This window comes from Leptinotarsa decemlineata, unplaced genomic scaffold (assembly GCF_025532065.1).
Source record: "Leptinotarsa decemlineata unplaced genomic scaffold, Ldec_3_MD MMD2_tig00026358_RagTag_RagTag, whole genome shotgun sequence".
Lineage (NCBI taxonomy): Eukaryota > Metazoa > Arthropoda > Insecta > Coleoptera > Chrysomelidae > Leptinotarsa > Leptinotarsa decemlineata.
In genome coordinates, this window is record NW_027412703.1 from 7399258 (window position 1) to 7413818 (window position 14561).

Sequence of the window (14561 nt, forward strand, 5' to 3'; positions counted from 1 at the left end):
CTATATAACTCCTCACAATCATTGTCGAATAGAATGACTTTCGTTTTTGAATCATCAAGAAGAAGTTTGTGGAATTATGATTCTGAAGCGATCATTTTCAGATTTTCATTAATTCATACACTTAAAAGAAAACTCTCCGATGACGAAAATGATAAGTACAGGATAAGATGGAGGCAGGTGAGTTGGTCATTGGATTGTTTTTCGACGTATCCCGTGCCTTCGATACTCTTAACTTCAATTTCATACTGACAAAAATGTATGCACTTGGTACAGTGTCATCCCCAAAGTATGCACCATATGGGAAACTTATTTATTAAGGGTTTTTCGAAAAAATGTTACTCCTAATAAAAGTTTGTGCATCCCCTAAAACTAAACATGCACCAACAAAATACAGTAAAACACACGTAATATACGAGAAGCCTTCAAATATTTGATTTTGAGACAAGAGTAAAGTACTCTTATTTTGAAAAATCTCGTGAAATGTTATTCAAAAAAGTTGTTCGGCATTGGAAAGTACATCCCAATTTGAAGTCATGGCCATCCTAGCGAAGTTTTATTTTTTAAACCCAATTTTTTTGAATGGGGACTACGAAAAGAAAAAGTTGATAAAACGATAAATAGACAGCATCCTGTATACGACAGTTTATTTTGGAAGCCTGCATTATTACAAAATACACGACTATGGTGTTGACTACAGTCAATTTTTTTGAAAAGTAGAATGATTTTCGAAGTTTTTGGTGCAGTTATTTTTATTTTTCGTTAACACCGAAAATTACTCAAAATTAAACAGTATTGTAACAAGAACTTAACATTCAATAATATCAAATCACAAAACATCAAAATAAAATAATTATTTTGGAACAAACTCATTGATTTTCTGGAGATTATTTTGGAGAATTATTTTGGACAAGAAAATCTACAGAAAATCAACGAGTTTGTTCCGAAATACCTATTTTATTTTGATGTTTTGTGATTTGATATTATTGAATAGTAGGTTCCTGTTACAATACTGTATAATTTTGAGTAATTTTCGGTGTTAACAAAGAATAAAAATAACCTTGCACCAAAAACTTATTATTTCACTCTTCAAAAAAATTGACCGTGGTCAACACCATAGTTATGAAATGCGTAATATTATAGGCTTCTGAAATGAATCGTCTCAAACAGGATGCTATCTATTTATCGTTTCAGCAAATTTTTTTTTTCGTAGTGCCCATTTAAAAAAAATGGGTGAAAAATCACTTAGATGGCCATGACTTCAAATCTAGATATATTTTTTGATGCTGAACAACTTTTACGAATAATATTTCCATAGATTTTTGAAAATAAGGGTACTTTACTCTTGTCTCATAATCAAATATTTGAAGGCTCCTCGTATATTACGTGTGTTTTACTGTAATATGTTGATGTATTTTTAGTTTTAGGGGATGCACAAACTCTTATTAAGAATAACTTTTTGTCGAAAAACCCTAAATATAGAAGTGACCCATATGGTGCATACTTTGGGGATGACACTGTATACGTGGAAAAATTGAGGACTGGTTCCGTTCATTCCTAGATGGCAGGAAACTGATAGTTGGAGTGAATGATAAAACATCTGATGAATTCTTAGTGGACTCAGGAGTTCCTCAGGGTATCGACCTGGGTTCACTGATTTTTTTTATCATTTATAAACGACCTTCCCGAACATGTGAAAGATGGAAAGGTTTACTTGTTCGCAGATGATTCCTCAATCTTGATATCTGACCCTAACAGAGATGAACTACTAGCTAAAACAAAAAACGTATCAAATCAATTCGACCAGTGGTGTTAGAAGAACAATTTAATAATAAACTACTCGAAGACTGTTGGTTTTCGATTCCACATAACGACTACGAGAAGAGCCATCGGTGAAAACCTTCAAAAAAACAGTTCATCAATCAAATTTCAAAGTAGCTCCAAGTTTTTGGGTACAATCGTCGACGAAAACCTCAAATGGGACAAATGCATTGACTCACATGTTACACCTTGAATAAGCACTTCTTTGCGTTGATAAATTTAAAGAGCTCTTTGAATGGCATATTCTTCTATTAGTCATGATATTACAGTTTATGGTCCCACTACTGGCAGCAGCAGAGTCTTCATAGCATAGAAAAGAATCATATATACGATTGATATTCCACTTGGGTTTTCGAGAATCTTGCAGATATGTTTTCAAAGACATTCACGAGTATCTATTTGTATAAATTATTAATATTTGCCTACATTCATAAAAACCATTTTATTCGAAATGCGGATGTCTACCACTACCCAACCCGTCAAAGAAACCAATTGAGATTGGAAATTGTCAACTATTCGACTTTAAAAAATCCCCAAAATATGCTGCGGCAAACTTTTTTAACATGTTACATAATGACTTGAAGAATCAGCCAAACCTGTTCAGATTCAAAACAAAATTGAAATGTTATCTGTTATCTAGGGCAGAAGGACGATATCATACGATTAGTAGGATCAATATAAAAAATAATATGTCATCAATTAGTATATTCATCATAACAGAACAAATATCATTGTTTTGAATACTTTTTATTTCAGATTGCATATTACAAATATCAGAGAATACGTGGAGAGAAGAATATTATCACACGTGGCAAAAAACAGTGGATATCTAACTACAAAACGTGTTTACTGAATTTGAATTATTTATTCGATCCATCGCTCGGTTGAACCGTTTGAAGAAATGTGAAGAATGAGTAAGCAGTTTTCAGCATCTGGAAAAAACACATAACAACTGATATAAATCTCATTGTGCATTATATTAGTTCGGATTTCCATTGTCTAATCTAATATATAAAAATGAATGTTTGTTGGTTGGTTGGTTGGTTAGTTGGTTCGTTGGTTGGTTGGTTGGTTGGTTGGTTGGTTGGTTGCTTGGTTGGTAAGTGATAAACTTCTTCATCGCTCAACAGATCGTGATGAAACTTGACATGTATAAGTAATTTTCCATAGAGAAGGCTATCAATTTTTCTGTAACTCGCCACTAGATGGCGCTGTAGAACAATTTTTTGAAAGCACTGTTCTATAACGCTGCGCACGCCTAAATTCGTTGATTCTGATTCTGTCAAAACATTGGAACAGCAGCGATACAGCAAACATAGTTTTAGTATGATATAAATCCATTTGAAATCCCTGAAAGAATCTATAAAAAATTAAAAGGATTAGCTAAAAAATAACAATTATATCAAGCAAAAAAAAACAATAAAATAAAAAATACAAGAAACAATCAAAAAATCAAAAAATGGAACCATTAACACGAGATGAAAACTAAAAATCCTCAACAAGAAATGAAAATTAAAAATTAAAAGATTCCAACCCAAGTTACTTTACGACGTTTCGATTATTAGTATACACAATCGTCTTCGGGTGATAACTGAACTTATTTGTGGAAAGTTTCCTCGTTTCGTTCAGGTTGGAGCCTGGCTGCCTTACCCTTCCAACTGATGTTTGTCAGAGGGACAAATGGGTCATGACTGATGGTAAAATGGCGACATGAATGTTCTCAGAATTTCAGTGCCGCCCTTCACGGTGTACCCCTACCTGGCTGGGACGAGATGGGTAGAGGACATAGGGGCCTCATTCGACAAAGTGTCGGGGCCTACTATAACGAATGTACTTATTTCTCCGAGATCTGATTATTTATAGGTCCTTCGAGTGCTTTCATCTATCCCCTCATCCCTCTCGCCGCTTCATCGGTTTTAGCGGGAGCTGACCGTTTGGCGGGAGTTGATCGTGTTCCGCTTGATTATGGGTTTCCTTATGTTGCGTTTCTCTACGCTAACTTGGCTAGCGTCCAACTGAAGGACGAATTCTTTAGACAAGATGAGGGACTACCAATGGGATCGCCACTTTCACCAGCTATAGCCAAAATATATATGAAATGGTTTGAAACTCTGGCCATTGAAGAAGCCCCATAAGAAGCCCCGAGTCTGGTTGAAATACGTGGACGACACCTTCATAGTATGAAACCATGGGAGTGCAGAACTAGACACCTTCCTGAAGCATATCAATAACGTAAGTCCTTTCATCACTTTCACAATAGAGAAGGAAGTCCACAACGAATTGCCATTCTTAAACTTATTGGTGAGGAGAACCGACACTAAATGGGAAACATCTGTATACCGAAAACCCACTCACGCGGGACAGTATCTGACCAGGGATTTAACCACCATCAAGTGACTAAGAGATCAATACTCTAGTAGACCATGCTTTAGGTCTCTGTAATACAAAGAAAGGTCTCGAAAAGGAAATAGGCATCATCAAAAATGACCTTCAACGGAATGGTTACCCCAAAGTGATGGTGGAACAGACTTCGGCTAGATGAAATATGCTGAGTCATAAGATACAGTTGTGGTGCAGTTTGCATGATGTTTCATTGAGATTCTCTCCAGATATGTATGAATATCTCCAGATATTCACAAGGTAGAGAAGCCGACACAACCAGTACTTGTACTTCCCTACATTAGAGTATTATCGAAAAGGATAAAAAGAATTGGGACCAAATATAACATCAGAACCTGCTTCAGATCTGGAAACTCTATCCGTAGCAGCCTTACGAAAACCAGGCCACCAAACGCGGACTGCGATTCCAAGAATTGCATTTAGCGGATACCCTGCGAGTGTGGAGAACCATACATCGGTGAAACTAAGAGGCCATTGAAAGTTCGCATTGCTGAGCACAAGAAACACACACAGCGAGGAGAAACCAGCAAATCCGAAATAGCAGAGCATGTTTGGACTCATCAACATAACATCAAGTGGGCTCAACCTGAAATCATCCACAAGGAGGAACACTGGTTTACGATGAAAACATTCAAAGAAGCCGCATATATGTTGTCCAACAACACATTTAGCCAAGCTAGTGTATACAGATACGTAACATATGGAAACCTCTAATCAAGCGGAGCACGACAAACTTTCGCCAAAAGTCAGCTCCCGCTAAAACTGATGAAGCGGAGAGAAGAAAGAGGGGATAGGTGAAAGCTCTCGAAGTACCTATAAATAGGTATAAATATTTCGAAGTCCAGTTATCACCCGAAGACGATTGTGGATAGTACCAATCGTGAAGTAACTTGGATTGGAATATTTTAATTTTCAATTTTCATTTCCTGTTTATAATTTTTAATTTTCATCCAGTATTAATAGGTCAATTTTTGACTTTTTTATTGTTTTTTGTATTTTTCATTTAATTGTAATGTCAGTTTTTTCACTTAATATAATTATTATTTCTCAGCCTAATCTTTTTAATTATTTTTCTACAGATTTCTTCAAGGATTTCAAATCATATTAGACAATGAAAGTCCGAACTAATGAAATGCACCTCGAAACATTGTCAACGATTTTCAAACATTGTGATCATGAAATATCATTCTTGAGTCATTGCTATAGTTTTGATAATTGGTAGTGAAAATATCGTAAAACTAAATATTTGCTCCTTAGGCGAATAGTTGCACCAAACTAGATAGCAACTGATTTTTAAGAACTGTCGCACCTTCAACCATGAGAAATCATCATGTATCTGAATGATATATCAGAAAACAGCAGTTATGAGAAAAGTGTCTTGTGAATGAACAAATTCGAACAGACATTTTTGATGCACTGTTTGGAACCTTTGGTGTAGTAATGAATGTTACTGGAGTTCTATCCCAACATCAAACCGTTGTTTTTAACACCTCGACACGTGTTTCAATCACCAAGTGATCATCTTCATGAGGAATATTGAACTAATAAGATTAAAGTTTCTCTTGAAGATGATCACTTTGTGATTGAAACACGTGTCGAGGTGTCAAAAATAACGGTTTGGTGTTGGGATAAGAACCCCAGTAATAATCGAACAGGCATGCTAGATGCATCAAATAATGATACGAATTTCCTCTTCAATACCCAATACCGTTGACATCTAGAGAATTTCAGATCTCACTGGAATTACGATATTACAAAAGTTTCGAAGAAAAACTGTCGCGGTTTGCTATATTCAACAGTATAAACTATCGAATAAAGGAACTTGAAATTGATATATCTAAAGCAATTATTGAATGGTTGGGATATTGTGTTCAGATAGAAGTCAACATCATTGGAAGGAAACTTGTCAATAATTATAAAGGGCGTTCCAACGAAAACTCGATCTCTCCTGAAATAGACGTATAATCGAAAATTTCAAAGAACACGTCAATTTTTATTTCTAGGGAAACTAATTCTGATATGGAAATAATACCCGAAACTTCACCCCTCTGTGGCCAGCAACTACCCACCCAATTTATTTCAATGGCATAGAGGGTCGAATGATACAACATTTGAAAGGTCTTTTATCTCTCTTTCACCTCTGTAATTTTTTTCGAAATTGGTTCATTCGTTATTGAGAAATTTAATGTTGAACGTTTTATTAGAAAAAAAAAACAGAAAATTCGCTGTCGCTCATTTTAATGAGGAAATCAACAACAGATAATATCAGTGAATACAAAATCACTGGATGAATTGTTTAAAATGACCTCCACCCAGTTCCATATATTATAGTAGTAACTAATCCCTCGGCTTTCATTTTTTTCGAAAGTTGGGAAATTTTGCTGGTGGGGTTGGGAAAATTTGGATTCCCTCCCCCCACTGGTTCTTCTTTTCGCTACGGCCCTGAGTGCATCACAAGTATGATTATTGAACCAACTGCTCACATATGAACATTGAATTATACGAAAATCACATTTTTCTGTTCAGTTTGTACTTCAAAGATTCGGCAAGGAATTGAATCAATAATCAATTAGATACCTTTAGAAACAATGTATTCACATGAAACACAATGTCGACTTCGAAGTTTTGGAACGAGGTACTAAGTCTTATCGCCCCATTACCATGTTTCTGGAGAATAAGGTGAAAATCTACTTTCATTCATAACCTTACGACTTTATGTTACGGACGACATAAATCTACTCTTGTCACAATAACAGTCAGAAGCTCATTTGATTCAATCCCAGCCGTTCGATTCATGTTTAAATAGAAAGGGGTATATTTTATGAAGAGAATAGTTTTTGGGAAAGAAGCTTGACCATGATTTCTCCTCACGTTTATTTGCAAATTTAACCAAATAGACGTTAATGTTCACCTTTTGCAGGAAAATGGAAATGAACAATATTCTCATAAGGAGTTTGCTCATTGAAAAAGGTTCAAATTTCTTTTCACAAATGAAGTTGTTATAAAAAAACCTCTACAAAAATAGTTTTGAATTTTTATGGCGAAAGGACATAGTGGCGCCATCTACCAAGGAATAGCTAAACTTATTATAATTGATTCAAATGAACAAAGAAACTGTTAGCGTGTATATTGTGACATTGTGAGCCTCATGTACAAGCTACGAGGTGGAGGAAGAAAAATGTTTTGTCATAAAGTTGATAATAACAGTCCTTGGTTTATATATATATATATATATATTTTCGTTTTTTGCCACTTCTGAAAAGTTTGTTCATTTCCTGGTATGAATTCCTGAAATTCACCAAATCATTGCTGTTAGCGATTTTTTGGATAAAAACAGTTTATTGTTTATTAGGTACTTTATTCTTTGAGGCCAATGAAATACAACCGATTTTATTGGGAAAACTAATTTACCAACCACTTTTTCAATCTGACGTAATTTATTTATTACTTTGGCTCACCATGTAGAGGTTTTAGAGAGCAATGTCAAACTTTGACAGAGATGTCAAACAGATTTTTTCTTTTTGTAATTGATGTATTGAGTTCTATTCTTGTATTTTTCATATATTAAAGTTAAATTGAAGTTCGTCAAACATTTCTACACACCCAGAACGAGAAACCGAAAATCCTGACCGACATTTCCAACATATCATTTTTTTCTTGCTATTTTCTGGGTTTCTTGGCCGCGGTTTACAGATTTTTAAGCTGGCGCGATATCTGCTGTGACACAACTCGAGCCCTTCTATTACCTCATTGACTTTGAGAACGTCTTTTACAGTAGTAGACGAAACGTGAGTCATAAAAATCTAGCAATGTGCACAATTCAGGGACGTTATCGTTATATAAAGGCGGATATTCCCTTATATTCCTATCAGAAATATGAAAGAGTTATAAGTTGAATGCTTTGAATCCCATTTTTTTTATATGAAAACCTGTAGTCTTTTCTTTGTAAGGAGTTCATTTCGAAAGTAATTGTTTTCTTCCTTTTTTTTGAAAGATTCCCACTTTTTTAATGAAAATGGAACAGTAGAAAGCCAAAAATGATTTTTCAAATACTAATCCAACACCCAGTTCAGTATTTCCAATTTTAAAATGTCCTGGAATCGTTCTACGAAATCACTGTGGAGGTTCTCCAAATGTTGGCAGTAAACAAGCAAGTGGTCGTTGTTGAAGGATACTGCTGAAAAATCAGGGAAATTGCCAAACTCACGTCTGCCGATATTATTCTTGTATAAGAGCAATTTGGCTACAAAAGCAGCAATGACATTTTTTTTTAAATCAAATTCAAGTCGTCATCTTGAAGTTGGAGATTGACATCATTAAATAATTCATGCAGGTCTGTCATTCTTTGAAGTGATGAGGTTATCGTGCAATTCTCCAAGAACTCTATTACAGAGTGAAATAGATTGTAAAATCGAGTCAGCGTGAACGCACGCAGTTATTTCTATTGAGAACTTTTCTTAGTTTTTCACATTTTGTCTTCAATCGAGGATCGCCTGCCCGGTACTGACAATGCCCAATAGGCTGAAACAGCTGTCTACCGGTGGCTCTTAAATTGAAATCAATATGGGAATGATCAGAATGGTACTTATTTTGTTTACATAGGTGAGTGAGAAAGTAGGGATTCAAATAACAGGGTGATAATTGAAAATACTTCTGACTACTACTTACTCACATATATATACAATCGATCGCTTCAAAAACACTTCACTAACTTTCTTCGAAAGCTTCTGATAATTCATTTTCCATATTCTCTGTTTCACATAGTCTTATTCAACTAAAATTACTTTTTAAATCCTTTTCTGCCAGTCTTCCTCGGTAATATCAGATACTTCTTTAATTAGCTTCATAACCTCCTTGTCAAATTTTGGAAAATTATTTTTTCGCCCTATGATTTACCCAAATCAACTCTATAGGATTTAAAACACAAAAATAGGGGAAAGTCTCAGTATAGTGTGTCCATACTTTTTTGAAATACTCTCAAAGGCATCCACTTTTTCAAATGTTTTTGTCTGTAAAACTTCAAGTTGTTGGTTTTTGGTATAGTAATCTTCAAAATACAAATTGATATCCATTGAAAAACTTTGTATTTCATATTACCTCGAATTTTTATTCGGTACTTTGATGAGCTGTCGCGCATGAGGAAGCGTTGTCAGTAGTCGCATCCAAATTTGGGATCAATGTGTTTTCAAACCATTCCTCGAAAATATCAGCTTCCATGTTCTTATGATAGTGAACATTGCAGTCCTCAAGTTTTTTTTCACATAATTTCAAAGAATTCGGAACCCATTCTTTACCTCCTTCACAAGGCACAATTACTAGTCACGATCCTTTGTTTGCAGATATGTTAATCGTACACATTCTCGAACCATCAGTCCACCCTTTCGTAACTATGTCGGGAGAGTCATATCAAGTTTCGTCCGAATAGAAAATTTGCCGTTATTCTTGTCTATATACCAATAGTTATTTTTTCTAAGTATTTGTAACGCAATTTCACTATTTTTTTGCTTTCCATAACTGCTTGACGTTTTTTATTATTTTAAGTCGAAATCTTATTTTCTTCATCTAATTCTGAACAGTTTTGTCACAGCAGCTCACGTTATGTCCGGAAATATTCAATTTCTTCCTTATGATTCCAGTTGTAGGATTCTCATTGCTTTTGTAACAGTCATATATTGTTTTTTTCAATGATTTTATTCGATGAACATCTAAAGGTTTTGGTAATATCGAATCACATCGCGTCTTGCGTTCATAAGGTTTGTTTTTGACTATTACGTACAGTTGATAAAGGAATTTCGGTCAAATCTGATGTTGCTTTTAATAGTTTGTTTCCCTCGAAACCAAACTTGATATGTAGATTCTTATATATGTTGAAACATACTCTCTGTGTATTAATATTCAAATGAATCCGAATCTTTTTCACTGGTATCTCTTTTTCGGATTATTCACCATCGCTATTGGAATCACAACACAGAAAAAATTCTGCGTTGTTATCACACTCGTTATTACTATTAGTACTTGTCCAATGATACCACATTTTAAACAGATAACAAAAATTTTGACTAATTATAACTGCACCAATATCTAATTTCAACACTCAAATCGCAATTAGTCAATTCAGCCAATTAAGAAACTCTGTTAGTAAAAAGCATCCAAAACGAACCGCCAGTTCTTCAGTCCACGTGGACTACTTGGCAGCGGTTTCATTTCTTTGTATTGTTTTTTTAGGCCTTTGAGGTCGCCGGCACTTTAAGTATGCACAGTACCAGTTATCACATATCTATACCAATACACAGAAATACTTAAACAAGGATGTTCAAGAATCGTCTTCTTTAGGTTATCCATGAAAATATCCGCAAGTAAGGGACTCAACGGATTTCTTATAATTAAAACTTTTGAATTAATCTCTTGGACTTGACCATTAGTAGAATGAACAACAAACATGATTTTTCAAATATTGAGCTGTTACCAAAATTAGCCAAAAGAAGAAGGGCTCCAAAAAAATTGATACTTACCGCCACTATGGTTTGTCTGTTGATGTCAATAAATCCCATCGCTGATAAACATACCGATGTTTGACTTCGATGTATCATGTAGGTTAGAGCTTTTCTCGCAGGTATTATATTGGGAAGGTACCACTCACAGTGATAAAAGGCAGAATTTGCCACTTCTTCAGCCTTAAAAATGATCATTTTTATACACCCTTCCACAGTTATTCAAAATAAGTCAGTTGAGGTTAGAGAGAAGTTCTGAAATGAAACTCACCTCATCCATCAGTCTCTGTGCAGGAACACCGTATAGTAATAAAAATTCGATATTGAACGCACACACCATAGTTCCACAACGAATCATATCCACTACGGTTGTATGCCTGAAATTGGAATATTGTATCATAAAAGTGAAATGGTTGAGTAATATTTCAGTCCAGGGAAATGAGAATAGTTCAAAGGAAACTAAGTCAAAAAATTGTAAGCATCAATTTTTCATTTATAGTAGTAGTAGGTACCTACTACTGATAACAAATGTACTTGTGATGCACTGTTTGTAACCTTTGGTGCAGTAATGAATATTTCTAGAGTTTTTTCCCAACAACTAACGGTTATTTCAACACCTCGACACGTGTTTCTATGACCTTCAAGAGAAAGAGTTTGATTTTTCTCTTGAAGATCACTTAGTGATCGAAACACGTGTCGACGGGTCAAAATTACAATGCTGGTATAATGAACCAATTGAATAATGAAAATATCTGGGTAAAGTCTTTGTGACTAATTGAATTTTGAGAAAACTCTGGTATCATGTTATCTGTGTTTCGCGTGGCAATATTCTCAGGTGATCTGGGTAATGACACCCGTCCCTTTCCGGGTAGAACTCAGACAGTGTAGTCTAGAAAATATTTAGGGGACTTCCTGATTTTGAAGTGGACGTTGCATGGGACTTACAGGCATTTTGATCACTCTTTCTTCTGCGTTATGATCCTTTTGATTCTGCTGGATTGCATCTTTCACATTTTTAGGTATAAATGTCATATTTGGACTGATTCTTCGATATGTAGAATATGCATTTGGGCTTGTATGCAATCGATATTTGGTTCACTGTATCTCCTAATTATTTTCATATCTGGTGTAGCCACCTTAAAGGGCCTGGTAACTCAACGACAATTGAGAATGCCCAATTCGGGTCAGGTTCATATGAACTAGAAAATACTGAATCGTTATCTTCAAAAACTATCACAAGATTGATCAATTCAGCTGTTCATTTGTCATATTTTCGGAAAAATCTGGAATAACCCTGTTCACCAGCATGTTTAGCCTCATGTTGATTAGAATTTGTGTTGGTTATTTTCCAGTGCGGCTGTGAGACTAGAATATACTTGCCTGCTATCTTTTTGAATATAATTTTGGAACCAGAACCAGAAATCTTACCATCATCAATCGACTAAGAGAGGAATCATCAAGACTCTACTAGACCGTGCTCTCTGTCTTGAAAATAACGTTCAATGGAATGGTTACCCCAGAGTGATGGTAGAACAGGCTTCAGCTAGAAGACAGCAAGAGCTCCACAAAGAAGAAAAGCCGCCACAACCAGTACTTGTACTTCCCTACATCAGAGGATTATCGGAAAGGATAAGAAAGATTGGGTCCAAGTATAACATCAGGACCTGTTTCAGATCTAGGAACACTATCCGTAGCAGCCTCACAAAAACTAGGCCACCAAACGCGGACTGCGGTTCCAAGAATTACATTTACCGGATACCCTGCGAGTGCGGAGAATTATACATCGGTGAAACTGAGAGGCCATTGAAAGTTCGCATTGCTGAGCACAAGAAACATACACAGCGAGGAGAAACCAGCAAATCCGGAATAGCAGAGCATGTTTGGACTCATCTTTTGGGCTCAAGCTGAAAGTGTACACAAAGAGGAACAGTGGTTTAGGAGAAAATTCAAAGAAGCCGCGTATATGTTGTCCAACAACGCATTCAGTCAAGCTAGCGTAGAGATTCGTAACATACAGAAACCTCTAATCAAGCGAAAAACGACCAACTCCCGCCAAATGGTCATCTCCCGCTAAAACCAATGAAGCGGAAAGAGGGAAGAGAGGATAGGTGAAAGCACTCGAACGACCTATAACTAGTCATCTGACTATAACTAGTCAGATCTCGGAGGAATAATTCCAGTTATCACCCGAAGACGATTGTGTATACTAAAAATCGAAACGTCGTGACTTAACTTGGTTTGAAATCTTTTATTTTTTCATTTTTTGTCAATAATAATTTTATTTTTTAGTTTTTCAGCTTTTATTATTATTTCAATTTTCCATTTTTTGTTTGTTGCTTGCATGTTATTTCTTTGTAATTTCAGTTTTTTGTTTAATAAAATTGTTATTTTCGGTTAATTTTTTAATTTCTTCCAGGGATTTCAAATCAATTTATATTATATTAGACAATGGGAGTCCGAACTGATGAAATCACACCTTTGTTGTGCAGAAAGCTGAAATATTTGTAGTGGGTTGGTCTAAGTAGGTAAAGGTTCTTTAACTTTTATCCTCATTAATTCGATTTGGGTAGACTTCCTTCAAAGCTTGACTGTATAACTTTTTGATGACATATAATGTATTGGCCTGCTTTCGTAATCATTGTAGACGGCAATTTATTTCATTATGTTCAGTTCTTTATTGAAATTCGCCTCTGACAAGGGAACATTCATCAGTCTGTGGATCATACTGTTGAATGCTGCTACTTTGTGCTGATATGGGTGGGTGGAAGAATTATGAATGATGATATCCGTATGTGCTGGTTTACGATAAATTGAAAAATCATATTTGTTGGTACCTTTTGTTAACAGAGATTCGTCTTTTTCCATCTCAATGGTGACTGTGAGAGAAGGGTGGAGAGAATAGATGGAATTCAAGAACTTAGTCAACTCAGGAAAGAACAGACAGTTGACTAAGTTCTTGAATTTCATCCATTCTCTTCATCCTTCTATCACATTCACCATGGAGATGGTAAAGGATGTCACTATGAATTTTAAGGACTGGACAATAACATGTCCCATGTTTTATATAGGTCAAACTGGAAGAACGTTCAAAGCCCGCATAAAGGAACACAGAAATATTTTCCGGAATTGAAAAATAAATTCCGTATATACCACTCATGTAATCACAGAGGGACATGAGTTCAAACATGAATTCAAGCTCCTCCATTTCCAGAAGAAAGGTTTGAAACTCAACCTGTTGGAGAGTATGGAAATAAACAAAGTCAAAAACTCTCAATATCTTGTGATTGTTCAAACTGAACTGATTAATTCGCCATCATTGAATCAGTTCATTTCCAGGTAAGAAAATGTAAGTATATTCACGGTACTTTCGAAAAATTAATTTATTCATATAGTTAATGAATTCATACCCGGTCTTTTCAGGTAGATTCATTCATTAGAATTAGGCATACAAGTGTTAAAGTATAAAATAGTTGTAATTTAGAAGTGACTTATAGTTTATGCTTGAGATAGCTATTGAATAGCAAAACACGTGTCGCGGTTTTTGTAGAACTTTCCTTAGTGAAAATCATATGATAAACTGTATTAATCAGTCTCACTGAATATTCATTTTCGTTTCCTAAGTTTAGCCATCGTACTCAGTATTGCGGCGAATCATTCATTTTGACTGTTTCCAGCGTTTTGAAGTGCAATATTTTTAGGGAAGAGTTTCTGTTTCCTGAAGCAATTTTTACTTGTATGCACCACAGCAACACGATAAGTTATCTCGTCTTTTCGTTACAAATACGATAATTTTTTTGCATTCATTTTCCAACTTTCCATATATATTGTGGGACTCGGGACAAAATTTGGTAC

The 14561-nt window shown here is 35.3% G+C and overlaps 2 protein-coding genes across 2 annotated transcripts in view; one reads left to right on the forward strand and one right to left on the reverse strand.

Annotated features, from left to right (window-relative positions):
* The window catches only part of stg1 (stargazin-like protein), a 323672-nt gene that overhangs the window by 239682 nt on the left and 69429 nt on the right, over window positions 1-14561 (forward strand). The gene's annotated exons all lie outside the window — the stretch shown is intronic.
* The window catches only part of LOC111515246 (uncharacterized), a 44009-nt gene continuing 31956 nt past the window's right edge, over window positions 2509-14561 (reverse strand). Inside the window, exons 4-6 of the mRNA XM_074184842.1 lie at window positions 10981-11086; window positions 10731-10892; window positions 2509-2750 (exon numbers count right to left, since the gene is read on the reverse strand). Of these exons, the coding sequence (XP_074040943.1) occupies window positions 2679-2750; window positions 10731-10892; window positions 10981-11086 (340 nt within the window). The 3' untranslated portion in view covers window positions 2509-2678. The remainder of the gene's footprint in view (window positions 2751-10730; window positions 10893-10980; window positions 11087-14561) is intronic.